The sequence below is a fragment of the Athene noctua genome, chromosome 3, assembly GCF_965140245.1.
Source record: "Athene noctua chromosome 3, bAthNoc1.hap1.1, whole genome shotgun sequence".
NCBI classification, from domain to species: Eukaryota; Metazoa; Chordata; class Aves; order Strigiformes; family Strigidae; genus Athene; species Athene noctua.
In genome coordinates, this window is record NC_134039.1 from 63,036,114 (window position 1) to 63,058,293 (window position 22,180).

At 36.8% G+C, this 22,180-nt stretch overlaps 1 protein-coding gene across 16 annotated transcripts in view; it reads right to left on the reverse strand.

The window, feature by feature from the left end:
* Positions 1-22,180, reverse strand: part of CADPS2 (calcium dependent secretion activator 2) — a 322,958-nt gene that overhangs the window by 177,408 nt on the left and 123,370 nt on the right. For all 16 annotated transcript variants that reach the window (XM_074903178.1, XM_074903177.1, XM_074903176.1 and 13 more), the window contains exons 4-6: positions 11,239-11,319; positions 8,734-8,970; positions 4,636-4,757 (exon numbers count right to left, since the gene is read on the reverse strand). In XM_074903178.1, the coding sequence (XP_074759279.1) occupies positions 4,636-4,757; positions 8,734-8,970; positions 11,239-11,319 (440 nt within the window). The remainder of the gene's footprint in view (positions 1-4,635; positions 4,758-8,733; positions 8,971-11,238; positions 11,320-22,180) is intronic.

Here is a 22,180-nt window from a genome sequence, read left to right on the forward strand (position 1 = left end):
TTTTCTCCCTCTTCTGGTCAGGTATTTAATCATGCATTCTTCACATACTTCAAATATGTAATAGCCCTTTTTATAAGGCTATGTAATTACTGGCTGCAAAATATGATCATCTTATTTGTCTTGTTTACATAAAGAATGTCCTGGCTCCATTAATATTTTCTCATCATGCAAGATATGATCTTTCTCTATTGCATAAATATGTGACAGCAGAATGTCACTTGTAGTGACAGAAGATAGCATATTCCCATCTTTTATCCTTGGGCATGACTATACACACCCAAAAGATGGCACTTTAAAGAAACTACATTATTTCATATTCTGAATGAATAGAAATCAGTGATAAGAAAACATGGGGACACCAGGCTCAAGACACAAGACTAAAAAGTAAGCCAAACCAGTAACATTTGAAAAATGAAATTAGCACTGGATTTTTCCAGATGACCTCCTGTGGTGCCACAGCAACAAAGTTATGCAAAGCTTCATACAACTGAAGGGGTCCTCTGAAGGCTCTGCTTACTGATCTCTGGCAGAAAAGGTCACAGGCTATGTTGGAGGGATTTTCAGCAGAGCTAAAAGGCAGGAAACAGTTGGAAGGAATGAAGAAATACTTCACAGGCAGTAATAAAAATTTTATAGGGTTTGCATGTGAAGCTGTGTAACTGATCTGTTTGTAGAACTGCCCAAGACTTAAGCTCAAACTATATTGTTCTATAGCACCTGCGGTTTAGAATAACCATTGCTACTCAGCAACATGCATATAAACAGTGCTTTATTTGGCTTGTTAAAGAAGAAAATGAAGCACTTCAATATAAGATCACGAGATTATTATTCAAAGAGAGAAAGCGGACAGGGGTTAAAAGCATTAAGAAACCAGAAAATCTGTTTTACTGATAAAAACTGTGCTTTCCTCTCTGGGACTCTAATTAGGTCTCTACCCTTTAAGAAAGAACATTGTTACCAATTTCCTTATTACTCTTATGGTAGCATTCAGGAATTCAGAAGAATACTTAAACACATATTCATAAAAATAATTGAGAAAATACTCAGCATTTTGGAACAGTGAATAAATCCTGAATTAAATCTCGACTCAACTCATGCTTCCGTTAATCTCGCCTCTAAGGCCACCATGGCTTGCACTACATTTTGAAGCATTCATCTGAGTATCTCATTTTCTCGTTTTCACTGTCAAAGCGTTTGAAACTTCTGACTGAGTAGTAGCATCGCACTGCATACACTGATGAAAAAAATAGGCATAAATAATTCTTTATACTGTTTCTTTTCACAAATGTAGCTACCAGTTCAAAATGATAAACCAACTACAGAAAGTTTGTCTGACAAGCACATGATTTGGTGCTCTTGCCAGCAGTCTCCCACAGCGGCTGGTGGTAAATCATGCACTTTTCATCACTGTCTCATTCTATGCTTAGTACGAGAGCTTTGCTATCTTTTTCCAGCTGCAAGTCCTGTATAAAATCTGAAGTTATGTTCTCATTTATCTGGGATTTGTCAGTGGAAATATCTTGCTGCTAGTGATTTGAAGAGTTGAGCTGAACTACAGTTCTCGATTTTTTAATTTTTAATTTTTTTTTTTACAGTGAACTTTGTGTTTTCTCCTCCAGCATTACTGATTAGTTTCCTTCATATCAGATTGACAGTGCCAAAAATTATCCCAGTAAGGAGACAGCTCCAGCATCAGGCAAAGTAGGCTGTAGCCCAGGGCAGCCGACGGCTTGTTTCTTCTGTATCAGAAAAGAGATGTGAGGTGGATTGGTGTGCTTGACCAGCTGGTCACTGGCCTCTACTTACATGACTTTGCCTATTGCTGCCAAAGGACTGAGATGGAAAGTAGGCATCTCTCTTCCCAGTAGTAGTACCATTACTAACATCAACAGAGGCAGAAAATCACTTCTGTTTTCACCTCTTCCCATACCTCCTCTTTGCAGGAGAACATCCAACCCTTCACTCAGTGACTGATCCTCCTCATCATCCCAGCAGGTCCCTATCAAAGAATACTGATGAGTGCTGGAAGAAGCAGTGGGGAAGAGGAGGCAGATGACTGTGTGGGGAAAGGGATGTGTTCATCATAAAAGTAAGAAAGGTCTTAGAAGGACTGGATGCAGGCTGGGATAGGAGAGAGAAAGAGACACATTTAAGTCTTTTGAAACTTAGGGACTCCTCCCTGCCTATAACAGTATTTCCTAGGCTCTCTTCTACCAGTGCAATTTTCTGATTAAACTCTGCCAAGCTCCCTTAGTTCCCTCTGCCACCAACCAAAAAAAAAGCAATATTGCTACTGTCAAGAAAACCTGATTTGGCTCTAACAGAAAAATTAAACTGTGGAATAAAGGATCTCCCATTCCATAGGCAGCTTCCTCCATCTTCTTTACTGTTTGCCCACAATTTGCCAATTTCATGCTTGTCTAATTTAATATTCTGATCTGTTGCCTCAAACTACATCTCTATACAGGCTTATAAACTACATGTGTCTTATGCTCATAATCATACCGTATGCCAATGTCTCTTAATTACTTGACAGAAATGGAAAACAGTACAACTCAAAAGAGCACAAGAACTACAGAGATTTTAGAGCTTTATCAGCTGTCCCCTTCAAGTTATACTGTTTTGCAGAACAGCAGGTCAACAGTACCAGTAACTCCCATTCCTGTCCTCCCATTGTATGGTTCAGGGCATCTCTCAATCTTTATCTAAAGATGCATAATTTTTTCCATACAAATCCACATGCATTTGGTACATACATCACTTATATGGAATAGTTGTCTGTAACCTTTCTCCCATATTCAATCAATTCATATCTATTGAGCCTGAAATCTTCTAAATCAGTTTACAAGCTCAGAGCAGGTCCTAACATTACCCCTTTTCCTAGAAGCACTTCAGTTGTTCTCCTACTGACTCCACCTATTCTGGAACTTCCTTTTCACAGTTTCTACTTTGACAGGTAAGAAAAGCAAGTGATCTGTTATTAACTTTTACCAGATGTATCTATACACAATGTATATATCCTTACAACTGTTACCCTAACCTGCAGCTCTCAATATAAACTCAAGTAAACCATGAACTGACCATGAACCAAGCCTGCCATGTCTTGTTCACCATATCTGGAAATCGCTAGAGAGAAACAAACCCCCTTAGTATCTACAGACTGTTTTCTGGAAGGAGAATAACTGTGCCAAAGAATCAAGTATTTGTGTATTCTAGGTGATTTAGGGAGATTTGAAGACCCACACCAATGATGTGAAAGGTTAATCAAGCAGTTAAAACAGAAGCTATCAAGTTCAAGGGTGAGGAAAAAGAGAGATACACCATCAGAAGAAATGGGAACCTTGACTGTGACAGTAGGCAAAAGTTGGCTGGCACTTGTTTCAAGGAACAGTATGACAGGAACTCTGAGTCTAAAGACAAAACAGCTTAGAGACATGGTCTCCATGAGAAAGCCTTGTGACTCTCATGGGACCCCGAGCCACCAGAACTCCCCAACAGGTCCGCAAATGAGCAGGGTATGTTGCATACCCACTTATGACCTTGCTTCAGCACCTATATCTGTGTGTCTTTTGTGCAACAGTTGCTTTTAGAAGTTTCTCACATAGTACATGCAAACGCTAAAACTGAGCATTCCTATGCTCTGGAGAAGGAACACAGCCAGGAACTGTGACAAGTGAATTTTACATCTCATCCCACATACTTGGAGTTCTGCAAAGCTGTTTGAGTATGTTACTGGAGTAGGTTGCTTGGAAAGGAAATTTGCTGCAAGTAGGAGAAAGTCCACCAAATGAGATCTCCTCCTCCAAAACCCAGAAGAAGCAAATAAAACTCTGTCTATAATTTTGCCTAACAGAACTCTGTATTTGTGCTCTGAAAGGAATAGAAACTACAATCCCATCTGCTGAAGGTGTTTTATCAGATACTGTAACAACTGCAATTTTTAAATTGTCTTTCACAAGGCACACTATGGTGCCAGTAAAACTCCAACACACTGTCTGGAAAGTTATCTACAAAAGATTCCAAATGACATTTTAACAGAGAAAAGTGTCTGAAATCAGTGTGTAGGTCAAACAAATAAACCAAAAAACCCACTTAATTTTCTTCCTCTCTGCCACTCTGAATGGTTCAACTACAGATGGCATGATGTTATCCCCCTCCAAGTTAGTTTGCTGACTGCCTCCCTCAAAAATTAATTGAAAGAAGTGGATCCTATAATTTAAAATGAAATAGGCTCAGCAGGTCAGTAAGCTTTGTCAAGATTGATTACTGAGTATTGATTTCCACCAATTGTACAAGTTACACTCCACAAGGCCACCTGCACATTAACCTAGAATACTAAAACCACCTCAAGCTAACATCTAACAAAAGGTTTGTATTTTCAGAGAATGCAGTGTCTAGCTCTTTTCCTCACACATATGTTCAATGGCATTCATTTGGACAGCATTCAGAATTTGTATTTAATTCACCATTAATAACTATTATCTGTATTTTAATTTTTCAGACAGAATTTAAGATAACTACCCAGCAAAAAACCTCATATAACTAGCGCCAACTTAATTGTACAAACGGTCAGTTAGGCTCTCCCATAATGTGAAGGAAAGAGATGCTGGATGTAGCAACAGCAGAGTGGCTTACTGTGGCCTGGAAGCTTCTGCTTGGTCCGTCTGAAGCTTCTCGCCCCCTTCTACTTCCATGGTGCAGTAGACAATTCGATTGGGAGCGACTGACTTTAAACCTTGTACTTCCATTATAACGATCTGAGAAGAAGAAAGCAAATAGTTTATAATTCATAAAACATTACATAGAAGAGCTATTGCAGTACTAAGTTCCATGCAGGTAACAAAAAAAAAACAAAACAAAAAACCCCACTTACTCAAATCTTCACAGACAGAGATGAGTTTTAATTTTGCCTTCTTTTTCTACTTTCAACAATATATAGTAGGAATTGAAATTTTTGCTCTGTTTCTACTTGGACCATGATCAAAAACTCATGCCAATCATAATTTAAATGCTATAAGTTGAATTTGAGATTAATTTCTAAATACAATTCTAAATCTTAATACATGAGGAAATGTATCTTTTAAGCAGTCATCTAAACAAGTACTTATAGAGCGAATAGGTTACTAAGTCAGAATTTAAACAAGACAAGAAAGTACACTGATGACATCTTGAAAGGTTTAATTGTGGTACTGTGACACTGGAGGTTGCAACCCTTGAATCTCCAAAGTGATTTAGTGGTCTGCTGAGCAGGAAGCAGGTCAGAGCATTGCTATAAGCTGCTGTAATTTCTTCCCCCCTCTGTCTAACTCTTCTTCTCCCAGCTCAGTCCTTGCAGTCAGGTTCAGTGTGTATATGGGGATGGGGGGGAGGAGAAAGGGAAAAAGCCACCTCCACCAGCTGTGCCCTGAGAAATTTTCTCACCAGGGAAATTCTGAGTTTGGCAGAACCCATAGCTCTAAACTACTCAGTTATAGCTCAGAAGAGCCAAATGCAGCACTACTTCAAATGCTCTCTGCCTTTTATAAACTTTACAGTTTTTCATGGTGTGAAATTATTGCAATTTTTACACTTCAGATGTTTCTAGTTGAGAGATGTGAGAGGAAAGTCAGGTTTCCCTGCTTGCTTTGGAAAAGCTGCTTTACTTTCCAACCCCATTTTGGCCTATGAGAAGAAACTGGGAAAAATGTGGTTCATTTAGTCAGCAGAGAAAAAACAGGATTTGTTTGATTGTTTTAAAGGTGAAAAAAACAATTACTACTTTCAGTCTCAACAGAGGCAACTGGTTTCTTAGGTCAGCAAGCAACTACTAAAATATTTTGCCATTAAACTTTTGCACATTTTCCAATTAGTTTTAACTGAAGTATGTTAAGCCAGGCTTCACCACTAGCTGTAAAATCCTTTGTACTTTAAAACTCCCAGAATCTTAGCAATAGTTAGATGTCTTGTAAAATTGCTAGTTTCGCAACATTAGTGAGATGACAGTCATTGATCATTTAGAAAATTTTTACATCACTCATAAATGATCAACACTGCCTATTATACTTTATAAATAATAACAGCAATTCAGTGAGAATGACGTAATCACTTCTCTTTTCCATCTTTTGTGGTCCAGGAATTCACTTATTTATCAAAGTGATCATCAATCACTGAGAAAATGCAGTAGAGATCCTTCTAGCTGCCTATATGGTCTTTCCACATGCCAAATGCATGTCTTTGATCAATGCAGTCTCCATATTTATTAATTTTTATGTTGATACTTCTTTCCTTGAGCTTCCAATTTAATCGCACAGTACATTTTTCTTTGGTAGCAATTCTGGATTCCATCAACAGAAAAAAGTTTCATTAGGAAGGAAGGTGTCACTACCTTATTTACTAGCTCATTAGCTGATAAACAGCTTCCTAAATATTGCTTGTCTATTTCTGAAACTGTCCAACAGCTGAAGAACATAAGTGATTAAGTCTTCTTCTACTACTTTGATATTTTATTTATTTATTTTACAAACTTATCCAAAAAGGCTATTTGAGGCAACATCCAACTTTCAAAGCCAGTCACTGATGCTTGCAGTGATGTGCTGGGATGTCTCTTAACTTAGCCAGCAAGGTCCCTTACCACCAGAACATTATAAATATTGCTAACATGTTTTGCTCTTCTGTCTTAATAACAACATACAGTGACAGCATGAACCCCAGTCACTTTCCCTAACCACCAAGAAATTTTCTCATTCTTATGCTCCGTGATAATGTTGAGACATGTTATAGATTTCCCATTTGTTCAAGTGCTTGTGCAGCAGCCCTCAGTGGGGATTTTGCTGCTTAAACTACAGTTTAATTAAGTCACATCACAGAAGGCATGACATGGATATGTTTATGTGTTAGTCAAGAAATGTGAAATTGTGCACATATGACCTCACTTTTTCCAAAAATAAAATATTCTGTCTCTGAGGAAATGCAATCAGCTTTTTTTTTTTTTTATTTTCCTATTTGCATAGAAAAAGAGCAGATCTTCCATGTTTCAGTCTAAATAACTATCTGCTCAGCTGTTTCCTTTTGCTCTTACATCCTCTGAGACTTAGCTTCCCAAGAGCAAGATACGCACATACTTGGCCAGCAAGAAATTCAGCTTATTTATTCACCACATTTTAGATTACTAACCTTGCAGAACATCTCTGTGCTTTATCAGTGAAAAAAGAAAAAAATCTAAGTTCACCAGACCCAATAGTCTACATTTCTGGTGTGAGAGGGGAAGGGCTGTAAACAAAGCAAAATGATTCCAAATTTACTAGAAATTATATCTCCTGTCATTTTTCATTTCATGATCATTTCAGTCTTTTTCTGGACTTTTCCCTCAAATATCACATTAGTACATTTTTAGTACATACTTAATATTTCTCTCTAGAGGCACTGAGAAAGCTTTTCTTTTTCTTACATCCCTCACCAAGCAAACTTTCTTGAAGATAGGAAACATCACTGACAGAACTTTTTCAGGTATTTTTTAGGTCCTTCAGAACTATGCTTTCTTACTGATATTCATGTTATTATTCCAGGTTTACTATTCCACCTGAGGCAGACATGATGGAGATGCACACAAGTTTTAAAACTACTTCATCATTTCATATACTTCAGCACCAACGCCTGCACTCCAGTTTTAGAGGCTTGACGAACTAATACTTTTTGGTGTACGGAATGATGTATCTTACTACCCTATGAAAGTTGATGTTGGGCTTTTACTTTATTAGCTAGCGATAAAATTGCATACAGTGGGATAAGTAATTTCTCTGTTATACAAAGGATTTAAACTTTATCTGTCCATTTTTTACTTTTTAAAAAATTCTATGGAAATAAAAATTGATCTGAATTCTCAACATTACATGAAATAAGCAGATATTCAGTTCATTTAAGAAAAAAACATTGTTTAAAAGATAAACACTTTTTGTTTGTTTTAAACCATTTAATAATTGAAACATTTATTTTATAACATTATCCATTGTCTTAAATAAACTAAAGCCACTCCAAGTGCATAGCACAAGTGTGGCACCTTGTGACCAACAAATACACTATACTCACTCTAGAAATGTTTTGATTCTATTATTAAAAAAGAGATCAGCATTTCCTTGATATGCACATTTGCAGAATTGGACCTGAGCTATGATGCTGTCATCAGATATGTTTAACTAACTAACTGTATTTGTGGTTTCCTCTTGAAGTCAGTTGAGCTCTATATGGATTAGGACTGGATCCCTGTAGACAAGACTTCCTGCATAATCTCAGTACACATGAGCTAGTTTCTTGAGGAAAATGAAGAAATTTATAAAAGTCTGTCATGATCACCAGTAGAAGAAAGATTATTTTTAATTTATTCTCTAAATGGTTTCAATGAGAAAACATAACTTGTTTGTAAAATTCTGTGATTGAGTTCCTGATGACAACAGTGTTTCGTTATTACATTCAAAAATATACATAAGTATAATGTACTGCAATTCATTTAAAGTTATATTTGTGTGGGAGATTCAACTGCCCACACTGCCATGGGCCTAAATGCAACAACTGCTGCAAGGGAAAAATGTATCATATAGCTGTATTCTAACTCATAATTATCAAAAAGACAAAGAATAATTTACTTCTTCACCATAAAATTTTAAAATTACCAAGGAAGGACTAACAATAAAAGTGTCAAGACATAGATACCCTAGTAATTCAAACTGTCAACAAGTTTTCTGTGAAATATATGATTACCTCTAATGTGAAGGAGAGGACCACATCAGACTTCGACAGCTGAACTTCATTTTCATCTCCTATGTCCAAGAATGCAGAGTTCTGTGATCGCTTTAACTTCTGCAGTTTAAATTCCGGCCCACCTTTAGACACTGGAAGACTTTCCAAATTTGCCATCAGCAAATTCACCGAAGACCGCAACTCTTCTATGTACATGTTCTCCATTTCTCTTGTTATGAATTTTGGGAATTTTCTTTCCTTCAAAGGTATATTTTAAAAGTTAGGGAGGAAAAAAAATCATCCCACATTATACATCATGTTAACTTGTTGATTTGCTCTCAGTAAAGAGATATTTAATTTTAAAAAAATCTTGTGTCTGTGTATTATTGTATCTTCAAAACAGTAATAGGAGGCTAATCCCACCCCATAAATACAGTTAATTTTGACAAGAAGAAATGTAATTTGAATCAAGAATTCCATCATATTCCTCAAATATAGTAGTTAAAACATCTCTTTGAGCAAGTAAAAAAAATAAAGGACATATATAAAACCAGAAATATTTCCCTCCCCCGAATCATTTAAACATAAACACAGGTTGAATATGTACACATTAGATATTTCTAATACATGTGTTTTAAGCATATCAATTGAGAATATACCTTTAATGTTGCCTTCAAATATTTTATAAGTTGACAAAATGAACTGTCCACTAATAATTTTGTTCCTTCATCTATTTCTCATGGTACTAAAAATAAGTCAATCACATTTATGCTTCTAACATAAAGCTGTTAAACTGCAACCATGACATAAAATACCTATCACTGTTTATTTCTATTTAATAATAGGTCACTCACTTTGAAAACAATGCTGAATTATTACACAGAGATTTACAGAGATAATTTAAAAATCACTTTAGTCCTCTGTAGGACTTAGATATAGTGTAATAGTGTTTAAATAGTGTTTAAACTGAGTGGAGTGCCTTAGGGGTCAGTACTGGGACCAGCACTATTTAACATCTTTGTTGGTGACATGGACAGTGGTATTGAGTGCACCCTCAGCAAGTTTGCTGATGACACCAAGCTGTGTGGTGTGGTTGGCTCGCTGGAGGGAAGGGATGTGCCATCCAGAGGGACCTGGACAAGCTTGAGAGGTGAGCCTGTGAAAACCTCATTTAATAATCAACAAGGCCAAGTGCAAGGTCCTGAACATGAGTCAGGGCAATCCCAAGCACAAATACAGGCTGGGCGATGAGTGGACTGAGAGCAGCCCTGTGGAGAAGGACTTGGGGGTATTAGTGGATGAAAATCTGACTATGAGCAGCAATGAGCACTCACAGCCCAGAAAGCCAACTGTATCCTGGGCTGCATCAAGAGAAGTGTGGCCAGCAGGGTGAGGGAAGTGATTCTCTCCCTCTACTCCACTCTCATAAGACCCAACCTGCATTACTGTGTCCAGCTCTGGGGCCCCCAGCATAGAAAGGACATGGACCTGTAGGGGTGAGTCCAGAGGATGCCACAAAGATGATAGGGGGCTGGAGCACCTCCCTTATGAGGACAGGCTGAGAGAGTTGGGGTTGTTCAGCCTGGAGAAGAGAAGGCTCCAGGGACACCTTACAGCAGCCCTCCAGTACTTAAAGGGGGCTAAAGGAAAGATGGGGAGGGACTCTGTCAGGGATTGGAGTAACAGGACAAGGTGTAACGGTTTTGAACTGAAAGAGGGTAGATTCAGATTAGATAAAAGGAAGAAATTCTTTACTGTGAGGGTGGTGAGACCCTGGAACAGGTTGCTCAGAGAAGTTATGGCTGCCTGGTCTCCCTGGAAGTGTTTAAGACCAGGTTGGATGGGGCTTTGAGCAACCTGGTCTAGTGAATGTGGCAGGGAGTGTTGGAACTAGGTATTCGTTAAGGTCCCTTCCAACCCAAACCATTGTATGATTCTATGATAATCCTGTTCACTGAAATAAAAGCTATAGGAGAGAAAAATAGGCTTGTCTTCTAAAATTTACAAAAAACCCCTTATAAATCTATCACTAATTTGACTTGCAAAACTCACTCATAGTTTGTTACTTGCAATACTAATATAACCATTATGAATTTAGTCCTAATATATAAATGTAAACTATATTCTATATACTTTAAAGTATATCACCTGTAACCTGTTGTAAGACATAAACATTATCATTATACCCTAAGCACAGCATAATGCACTTTTGTATATAAAATATTACTTTTTTTAGTTCCAAAATACATAATCCCAAATGTGCAAATAATATACGCAGTTTCACCACTGGACTCGCTGATGAAGAAAATGTAGGATCACAGAGCAGATGACTTTCCAAAAAGAACTTTAGCTTTCTCCCTACCCCTGTTGACAGATACTCTAGAGCAGAAAAATGCATCTGCCAGACTATTTTCAAATGATCTTCTGCCTGACTTTAGAATTAGAAAGTGGAAACACACACTACGCATCATCCCACTCAGTCTCACATGAAGATATGGTTTTGGGTACATGAAAGCAACCACTCACCCTTGCCATTTGTTCTGCCAATTGTAGCCGTCCATCTAGTTCACGTCTGATCTGGGCTGCTTGCTCATCTCCGTTATCCAACTTGGATAGAAAACAAAAATAAAGTTAACTATGAAAAGCATGCAGTGTATTTTAACTTTATAGAAAGTAATGTAGATAAAAAGAAAATAGAAATGAATTGCACCCTTTTGGTCCTAAAATCAGTGAAACACTAAGCAAATACATGGCTTTGAGTGTTACCACGATGGAAGGAATGTAATGGGCAGCAGTTACCCAAGGCAGTCAGGGTCTCTGAAGGGTAGCTGCCATTCCCTTGAGTTTTTAATACTCAGGCTAAACAGAAGCATTATTTCTTTATGAAAACAGCAGCTGAAAACATTTCTTCATGAAGCAGAAAACTGGACTGACAGACTGGCTCAGAAAATGATTGCAAGGAAATCTAATTTTTGGTGCCATGAGTTCCTGCATAGGAATATATAGGTACAGGGAAAGAAAAGTGTGTGGCTACGCCTTCTAAATATGGTATTATTTCACTCACATAGCTCTTTTTCCCCAAATACTGGTCAACTGTTCACATCAAGGCATATCCAGTTTTTGAGACTCCAATATTTCCATACCTAGGAAACAGTCATGACTAAATGTCTGACTTACATCAGGGAAGTAAAGGGGAAGAACACATCTCTGCACCTCAACAGAACAGCTGGGTGTCAACAGGAAGGAGACTCCCCAATTCATTTTTCACCGTTTGCTTGTTAAGGGCTCTGTGTGTGTGCAGGTGAAGTGGGCCTTCACCTCAATCCACTGAACCGCACAGCTGGTTAAGAGAATAGAGTGAGGCATCTGGAAAAGATCAGGCACAACTTGCCTTCTTACCTGAATAAATGCCAAACAAGGACAAAGATAGGAGTCCAGAGGAGTCCAGGTGGAGGGCTCTCTCTAGTCCTTAGGGCTATCCACAGACATGATGCGAAACACTGATAGCACCCTAGTGCATTTAGTGTGTGGCTAAGGTTTAAGGATACCTGAATTGCTCTTCACTAAAAATCCTTTAAGTTGATTAGGAATGTAAACTGGCAAAAATTGGTTCTCTAATTAAATGAGAACTTCAGCGAAAGAACGCACAATTAGTTTGGTAAATGATTCATTACATTAAACTAAGGTTTTTAAGCAAGACTTCATCAGGCCAAATACACCATCTCCTTTTCAATGCTCCTCAGCTAAATCCGTTAGATCTTATTGAACCAAGGCACTCATAAAAATTAGACAACTTTTTTCTTCCAAAATCCAATTTTAAAAAAAGAATTATTAAACATACACTATCCAGTGCTTATGGGTCAATTACAGCATTATGCTTAATGCAAAATCTTACCCCATTTAGCAACAGGATGAGAAGTTTTCCACTCCTAGTATCAAAGCGATGACAGAACATACAGTCTGTCACCTGTGCAATCTGGTGTCTCACAAGTTCCTTGCAGGAAGTGATCCAGACTACCAGAAAGCAAGAGAACAAAACCTAATGGCATCCCTAAAAGAGGCACAAGTCTAAACAAGAGAATAGAAGATGGATCATATTCTAGACTGGAAGGGTCCTCCCACTACGTGTCTTTGTAAATCTGCTCCTAGTTTGACTGTGAGAATAAACAGCAAGAGTGTTCTTGATGAAAGCAAATCATTTAGGTTTTCCTAATAGGATTACAGTATTTCAAATAAATTCCCAAATTTGTATTCTTCCATTTCTTATCAGAGTAAGAGACTGTTTACTGAACTTGTCACCAAAAGTATTTTTAACTTCTATTTTCCTTTGTATTATAACTACATAATTTTTACAATTATTTATGTTTAATCAGTACAAAAGTCAGTCTAGTATGGAAAACATTTTTTTTTCCCTTTCTGGGCTAAGAGAAGGTCAACATGATTTTAATAATATATCCCATGACAGACAATTGCTTGAAAAATATCTGCTTGAAGGTAATTCTAATGACTGAATTTTGATTTCTGCAAAAAGGAAGGTGTGGGACTGCCTCTATTATTAACTCATTTGATGAAAAAAGCGCTCTTTAAAAATGCTGATATTTAGTTATTTTTCCATTTAAAAAACACATGAAATGATCACTTAAGTTAAAGAATGTGTAACCCCGTTTTGTAAATCTTAGCATTTTTTCCTATGCATTGCTTCCCATTATCTGTTTGTACTTGAGTACTTAAAAATGCGCTGATTGCCCTACTTACTTATTTTTAAACTTCAGTCTTCTTCCTGAAAACTTAATACACTTTAATGGCTTTGTCAATGTATGTATGTAATGATGTTTTGTAAGGTATGGAAAGAAGCTGAAGAGGTGAAACACCAGAGAACCCTGCTTCACTTATAGAAAAGAACCAACATAAGAATGATTGGTAGGTCATTCACAGCTGTCCTAATAAGAAGCAAAGTTGCTGATATTAGTATTTCTGCAGTATGCAAAATGAAGTGACAATAAAAAAAAATAGTAACTTTGATATCACATTCCATGCAAGGTCATTTTACTTGTTTTTATTCTAAATTCAACAAAATGCATGAGAAACAACTTTGCAAGCAAACCAGTCAGTGATTATGAACATGTAATCAATCATACTTTAAGTTATCTACTGAAACCAAAGCGGTAACAACACTGAGTAGATTCTGAAAATGCAGGTGGTATTTGGAATTTGCGAGTTGTGCCCACTTCTTTTACATAGGGAAGACACTTGATACAACCCACGATATGGGTGGGAAGCTGTGACAAGGGTTAACATTAAGTGTACCCTGTGCCTTGATTTCTTATTTGTGGATCACACTTGTACCGAACACACCTATGGAACACATAGTTATGACAACCATTGCATTAATTTTCAAACTGTTAAATGAAAACTAGAAAAGCATATGACACTGTGCACAGAAAGTAATATAAATGTAACATTGTAAAATAGCAACTCAGATTCTTCTCAGCATTGCAACTGAAATTTGGTTTAAAAAAAATCACTAATTGGTAATTACTTCCCACCCTTAAACATGAAGACATGCTTTTTAAGAAAAGTTATAGCCTTAGAGATTATTTTAGAAAAGGGTACATATAAATTCCATGTAATAAAAACTTTTCAGTGTTCTGCAATGGTAGTATAGCAATTTACTGACTGCACCAACACTAGAGATGATCCTCAGGTCACTTAAACTCACATAACCGATTAGTCAGTATTTTAGCAGCAGGGGACCTCACTACAGAAGACTCTACAGACACCAGAAACCTGTTTTCAGTATAAAACACATTAGAAGTCGTGACCAAACAAACCAATGTTTCCCTTAAATGTCACATATCTGGCCCCCAAAACTTGTAAAACCTTGGGAAAGACGCTGACTCCCCTTCTGAGGGCTAGTTAATTCAGTAGGAAAATTCCCCACAGAGCAAGGGTATGAATAAGACATCTGTGTCACTTGTGTCCTTTCTTTTTGCAAAGATGATTATTTGGATTTTAAAAGCTTCTTCAGAAATATAACTTGTTATGAATGACTACACTTGGGTGAATAAGAAGATACTTTTTATTATATATTAAAAAAAGGAGTGGTAGTTCATCATCTTTTTTCCCTATGGTGTTATATAAAATCATCTTTCGAAAATAAACATGCCACTGCTAGACATCAAGCTATTAATTTAAAAATGGTTTTATTCATTAATGCATGAAGTTGCCTTTTTTTTTTCTCACTCTGAAAAGGGCAATCATTTTTATTAAAAACTTCTTTATTAGTAGAGATGGAGTGTAAATGTCCTCAATATGCAAGCTGCCCAACAATTCTTATTAGAGGATGATTTCAGTCGCTTTTATAAGTGACAACTTCTAAAAGACAGACTGAAGTTTTCTACTCCCAATTTCTGCTTTAACAGTTTCATCCAAAACACTCCACTGCTTCTGAAGAGGCCAGGGAAGACAACGCAGTGCTTTATCCATAATAAGAAAAATGGTGACCATCTTGTCAAAGAGCTCTAGCACCATCTTGCTTTGAAGTAAGGATCTGAAATTTAACAGGGCCCCATCTGTGAAAATCAGCTCGACTCTGGACAAGTTATGAATCTTTAAAAAATAAACTTTGCAGCAGTCAGGCTACAAACAGCCACTACGAGAGGGTAAATTGGATTCAGCAGTCAGACTCATCTTCAGGTCCTGCTGCTCTCTATCTTGAATATACATGGGGTCTATGCTCCTCAGATTATTTACTCATTTAAGAAAGACTGTAAGCTTATCTGAGTTAAAAAATCACTATTTGGATCAACAGCACGATATCTTGCTCAATAAATTGTTGTTTGTGTGCCTAAACAGCACAAACCAGAAATACGTATGAATGAATGAACATTCCATATTTTAACAGGTTAGAAAAGACTGCATACTTTGTGATTCCTATTTAAATAATATTTTTTTAAAAATACTTCAAAGGCTGTAACATATCTGTGCATTTTGGTGCACTGGCAAAAAATCTGGTTAATTTGCAACAGCAACTTAACATAAAAAGGTACTAATGCTGCCAAGAGGTACTGCACTAAAGCCCATGGAACTCATTTGCATTCCTCTACATACGAAGTAAGTCAGATATCCTATGCCAAGAAACAAGACTAATTTGAGTATGGATGAGTTACTGACCTGCTGCAAGTTATTATTCTTTACATTCAGAAGTGCTCAAAATAACTAATAGCTCCTCCCAGTGACTATTTTATTAATATTTGGTTAACCTCCCTACAGCTTCCTAATTCACAGTACCATCAATGAGAAATTACCTACCCATAGTGATAAAATTTATCTACATCTAATGACTAAATTGACGGTATACATATCTTAAGACTTGCTCTTCTTTCCACAACACAAAATCCAAAGTCTTTTCACGCTGTGGGACAGTAATGGTCATTTTCTTTAATAGCCACTTTTTGCCACACATCATCAAGTCTGGGCCCCACTGAGCTGACACGTTATTTGTAGATGCCCACATGAGGTAACTTGCAGGGTCCATCCCTGACTACTGTCTGACAGCCAAGGCAAAAACTGTCAACATACATCAAATGGAATAAAGGGCTTGGATTTAAAGTGTTGTGATAATATAACGCTGAAAAAAAATGATTTCTGGTATTAAATAATGGCATCCAGCAGCAAGACTGGAAGAGAAAGCAAAGGCCAGAGAAGTCCGAGTGCTCATTTTTTGCTGTCAATCAAGTAAGGAGCAAGCAGGCAGTGGGTATAGCAGATGCAAATACTGGCGTTCTTCAGACCGTTGTCCTTGCTACTCCTATCTGACTCTGAAAAAAAGTTTTGCTTCAGACAGACCTGCTGTCTCTAAGACCTGCAGGATTTGTTCCCATTCTTATCTTTACACAGGCAGAGTTGCTCTAAAGGAACAGACTGGAAGAGATTAAATTTGTCTGCAGTGCTGAAGAGCTGCCGTGCGCTGAACACAAACAGCCTGTGGAGATTCCTGAAGTTTCTCAAGCTTACCAAACCAAGATTAGCAGCTATGTATGTACAAGTAGAAGGATCAACAACTTCCAAGTCAGGCCAAAAACAGAGTGCCCAACTCCAGTCTACGACAGCAGACACTTTTGTATATGAATTCAACAGGACTTAACTTCTGAAGATCAAAATCATGACAGACTTAAATAGCTTTCTCGTCCTATAGGAGGGAAAAACCAGATTTGATTAAAGGGCAGGATGTATGAAGCTTTCTAAATGGCTTCTACTGGACTTTTTCATAAACCTTCTGTCTCCTCTTTCACAGTAAGAAAGACATAGCTATAAAAGGAAAGAAAATAGTCACACCCCGATTTCAGAGAAGGCTCTGATCTTTAGCTTCAGTTTTTAAATTTGTTATCTTCCTTGTGTACAGATTAGACAGAGGATTAATTCAGACTCATAAAACAGATTTTAAAAATGCTACTTAAAAACTGTCTCATGTTCTCTGAACCCTAGAAAGTCCCTCTCACATATCATGCAAGTGGATATGGTGATGGCTGACCCTGCCTGTGTGATGGTGAAATCCTGCAGATTTCCCACAGAACTCTGCAAAAGACAAACTTTAAAAACTCTGTTCTTAAGTCTTCCTCTTCCCAACTCACTCCTTTTCCCAGACAACGCACTCAAACAACAACAAATTGCTAGTTTTGGCAAATAAACTCAGAGATGTGTTTTAGAATATGTGCAACACAGAATCAAAGTGAAACATAAAAGGATGTCAGAGAGAAAATATCTGTTAAAATAAATGGGGGAAAAAGCACCTAATTTTCAAATTTTTTCTCTTCTGGAATACCAGTATAAATATTTTCAGCGAATTCTAAGTCAAAAGACAAACTCAGCAACCACTTCTACTTTCAACTTGTCTGTAATAAGAAGACTTCTAAAAGCTAACAGGTCCAAAGCCCATATGAGATGTTCAAACAACTTTTCACAATGCACCATCAGGCTGCACAGCCTTTTCTTATCGATTTTTCTCTAGTAGAGCACAAGATTGCCTTTCAGACAATGGACAAAGCTGATCATTCAGTTTTCCTGCAACATAATTCCAGCAAAAAGCTCAAACATAAGTTTGAATTAAGTTGTCTTAATACAAATTCTCACTGACTACAATTATTTTTTTTCTCAATCTTTCTTTGGGGTAAGCAGCAGTTTTTCAATAATATAAATATTGAAACTAGGATGGAGGGGGTACAGATGAACAAAGCATGACCTTCCCTGTAGCCAATATTGTTAAAAACAAGTAATATTGTTAACAACAAGTAATAATGCAGAAAAAGAGTAAGGCAAATAAACAGTCAAATACGCTACAGTGGGTTCAGTTGGATAAAAAAATTAAAATCCATTCAAATCAGTGCTTTCAAAAGCTGTGCCTGAGTACCTTCAATAAGTCTGTGAGATAAAACACCTCCTCAGAATTTTCTTACAAGCTCTATACAACTCCAGCAGCTAAAAATATTCATGCACAATCTCATATGGTGAGAGGTTTTGGTCTCTGAAATACTTTTATGAAGTTCTGGACCTGCTTATGTGATTTCGATGTTCATTTATGTATGTACGACTGATTAAGGTGGCAGAAGATATAACTTAGACTAATTGTACTCATTAAATATAGATTATATATTGTTTTGTAAAAATGGTTATAATAAAATTATTAAAACTGAAACAAAATATGAAGTCAAAATTAATTAATTCAATGGAAGAAAAACATTTCCAAGTTCTCAAAAACAAAATTGAAAACTATACAATTTAAAAATCTTGAACTATTTTTTAATCAGTGACTGGATGGACACTTTGGAAGTCTCCAAAATAATCAGAGCTGAAGACTCTGATGTGGCATTTCCTTAGATTCAAGAAAACATATGAAGCGCAGTTTTGAGAGCGTCAGCACCGGCTGAAAGGTTGTCTCTTGCAATTAGATTTCAGCTTATTCAGGGACTACCAAAACCAAAAACCCCAATGAGACTTGAAAATAAACAGGAAAAAGTACATAAAGTATTCAAGCTGACCACAATATATGTAATGGGAATAGTTAAAAATTTGTATTAAGTCCACTCCACTCTAAACTTAACATAAAGTACATGTCCATAGGTCAAACTTTCACTGTATGTGGCCAACTCTGTAACTGGCAAGACATTTGAAGAAATAAATCCACATCGTGTATGAATGAGAAAATCTCCAGCTAGAAAGTTTCGTTTACACTGTGATGTACAATGCAACTTTATTCAATGACTGTTTCCCTAACAATCATCTTTCCCATTTGACTGCTATTAACCTTTTAGAGAAACTGTAAAAAGTTAAATGCCTTTTATTAACAGCTAACTCGATTAAACCCGCCAATCTTAGCCAAAATGGTATGTCCCAAACAGCAGAGAATAATCTAATCTTTAAAAAGAGCTTCAAAGGATTCTTGAAATGCAACATATATCTTCTATTTAATATTATCTTTACTGAAGAAAAATGGAAATTAATAGTTCAAAACTCGTCCTAGCTGGAATTAAAACGAGTCTTCAATATTTTATTGCACATTTTCATCTACTGACTCAACCTGACATTTTGTGAACACGACACTTGGAAAAGTAACACAAATGTCTTTGCATAATAAAGGAGGAGTTTTTTGTTTGTCCATTTGGATTTGAACGGACTGTTTTTATCTACATGAGCTGAACAGAGAGTAAGGCTTCCTAATTTTCACTAATTTATATGCATAGACTTTTTCACCACACAGTCAACTGCATTAACTGCCCAAATGCATCAACTGCCCAAATGAAACTTTTTTTTTTAAAAACCATTTTTATCATTTTATTTTATATCACTGAACTGAAATGAAAATTGGTGTTCTGCTAACCTAAATTCCAAGAGTTAAGAGATCTGTTTCTCTTGGCCAAACTTTGACATGTGGTATGTAAATAAATAAATAAAATTCAATAATGCACACAAATCACCTTTTTACCTAGGTATTTGGATTATAACATTTTAAGAAAATCTGCTAAGGTCTCATATTTACAGAAGAAATTCACTCTATCTCAGTACTGAGTTTGTTACTACTTTTTCCTCTGACTTAATGCAAAGATAAAAGTTGAAGCTTTATGGTTCACAGAGGCTGTCAATTGTGCAATGTGGGGTTTTAGTGAAAAACATACACTGAGCTAGATACACATATTTAAAATATGTACACACATCAGTCTGTTTAGGCATCAAGGAGAGAAAAATCAGACAGCAGGTACTTAGTTAATGATTTGTCTTTAGATAGCATCTCCTGCATTGTATTTTCATTATAGCAGTTGTCTGTAAATACTACAGACTCTTTACATAGCCTTGGAATCCTTATACTACTTGAACCTTACTACCATCAGATTTTGAAAGGGAAAAACCCCAATAAATATAAAATTAAAAAAGAAAGCTCCAACCCTTTGCATGATCCTTGCTTGTTTGTTGTCAAATTGGTTCATATCCCAACAGCACTTATTCTGATGCATACTTAAAGGTAATATGGCTGTTGCTTTCATGAGCCCTATATTCATGCACTTTCCACTAGGTAAACCATCAAGATTTAATTAAAAAAACTAAAACCAATTTAATTAGTTTATCCTATTTGTAACTATATTGCATTTATAAATTGTTTAAAAAAAGATCCAAGAAGAACCTATTTAAGTTCAATGCAAGCCAAGAGCCTTGGCTTTCCCAGGTAAACAATGGGTAGAGATGCAATAATCCCTGCATAAAAAAAGAGAGATTATTTGTTTTAAAGCTTAAAAGCATTTACAGACAACTGAAAGAAACTGAGGCTAGGAAACTGATAGAACATCTAGTTTACAGAAGCCATTCCACTTCTATAAATGAGTTCTATAAGAAGAATTTTAAAAGGGAGTTATAAATTGTGCTTTATTCTAAATTGCTCACTTTAAAAACTACTGTTTGGGGTGAGTTTTTTGGCATTTTGATCAATCTCATAAAATTATGCTGTTCTTCAAACAATAAAATATGTAATTATACATATGTATAACTCCTGTTTCTTCCCCCAAATTCTAAAGGAAATTCCTTCCTGTTTTCTCTCTGGATTATACAATCATCTTGCATTCAACAGACATAAAAACCATCCTGTTAGATCAGACAAAAAGTCCACACATCCCAGAATTGTGGGTGTAACAGTGACAGCAAAGGAGGTTATTCAGGTAAAATGCTGAAGTCTTGTTCTCCAAAGTGCATTACTCTTACTGATAGCCTGAGGAAGCATGAGAGATGTTATAAGGTACATCTAGGCCTAGTCCTATTAGCATCAATTTATGGACCTGTTCTTCAGGAACTTGTTCAAACCCTTTTGAACCTACTGCTGCTGTCTACCCTCATCACTTCCCATGACAAAATGTTCTTGAAATTCTCCAGAAGCCAGATAAGGAACCGTAGCAACCATTTTAATTCTCCTACATCTTCCTCGAGTGTCCTAGTTTCTAGAGGTGTGGCATTTGGTGAGTGAAGGTACACGTTCAACTTGGCCACTGCCTTCACAACTTTGGAAACCTCCACCATACTCCTCTCCGTCAACCTTCTCACCTCCAGACTGAAGAGCTTCAGCCCTTTCAGTCTCTCCTTGAAAGGCAGCTGTTTCATGACTTTCAGTGCCACCCTCTAGTCTTCACTGACCAACCCTATATTCCTGAGATGGGGACACCAAAGCTGTGCACAATACTCAACATATGGGCGTTAGAAGGTTATATACAGCAGGAAAACAATGCCACTGTTGCACACAGAACTAATGATTTCACCACAGGGAACCCAAAGTGTCTTTCTTGAGCTGTAATTGCCCATGCCCGTCCAGCACCCTGTGGGCATGTGCTTGTTTATTTCTCCTCTGATGTATTACCTTACATTTAGCTACATTAGAGCTTATCTCTCACGCTTTTGTCCATGCAGTTTTGTGAGGTCCTTCTGGAATTCCCTGCAACTAGCACAATATTAGAGTACACCAAACAGTTTAGTATCATCTGTAAACTCGGAGACTTCCCTTCCACTGCCTTCTCCAGGACATTCATGAAGATGTTGAATAAAGATAGAACACTTCTCCCAAATAGAGTGAATCAGGTAGAAAACACCCTTAAACTCTCTAGGAACCAATCAAAAGGAAAAAAAAAAAGAAAACTTCCTCCCAAATCTCCTTCTAAAATATCAAGATTGCACCATAAAAATACCATCATCAGGACTTGCATCATTTACTGCAGAACCTGTCATTCAGAAAAAAGTGTCAAGACAAGTCAGCACACTGATTGGTTAATAGCAGCACTGGTTTTAAATCAACAAGTATTAACATTAAAGTCCGGAATTAGATGTGATTAGCATCACATTAGGATCCACATTAGTGGCTCAGTAGTGGATTATAGAACAGAAAAAATAGCATAGGTCAAAAGTGTCACTACAAGCAATGGGATTTTGTGTCTCTTGC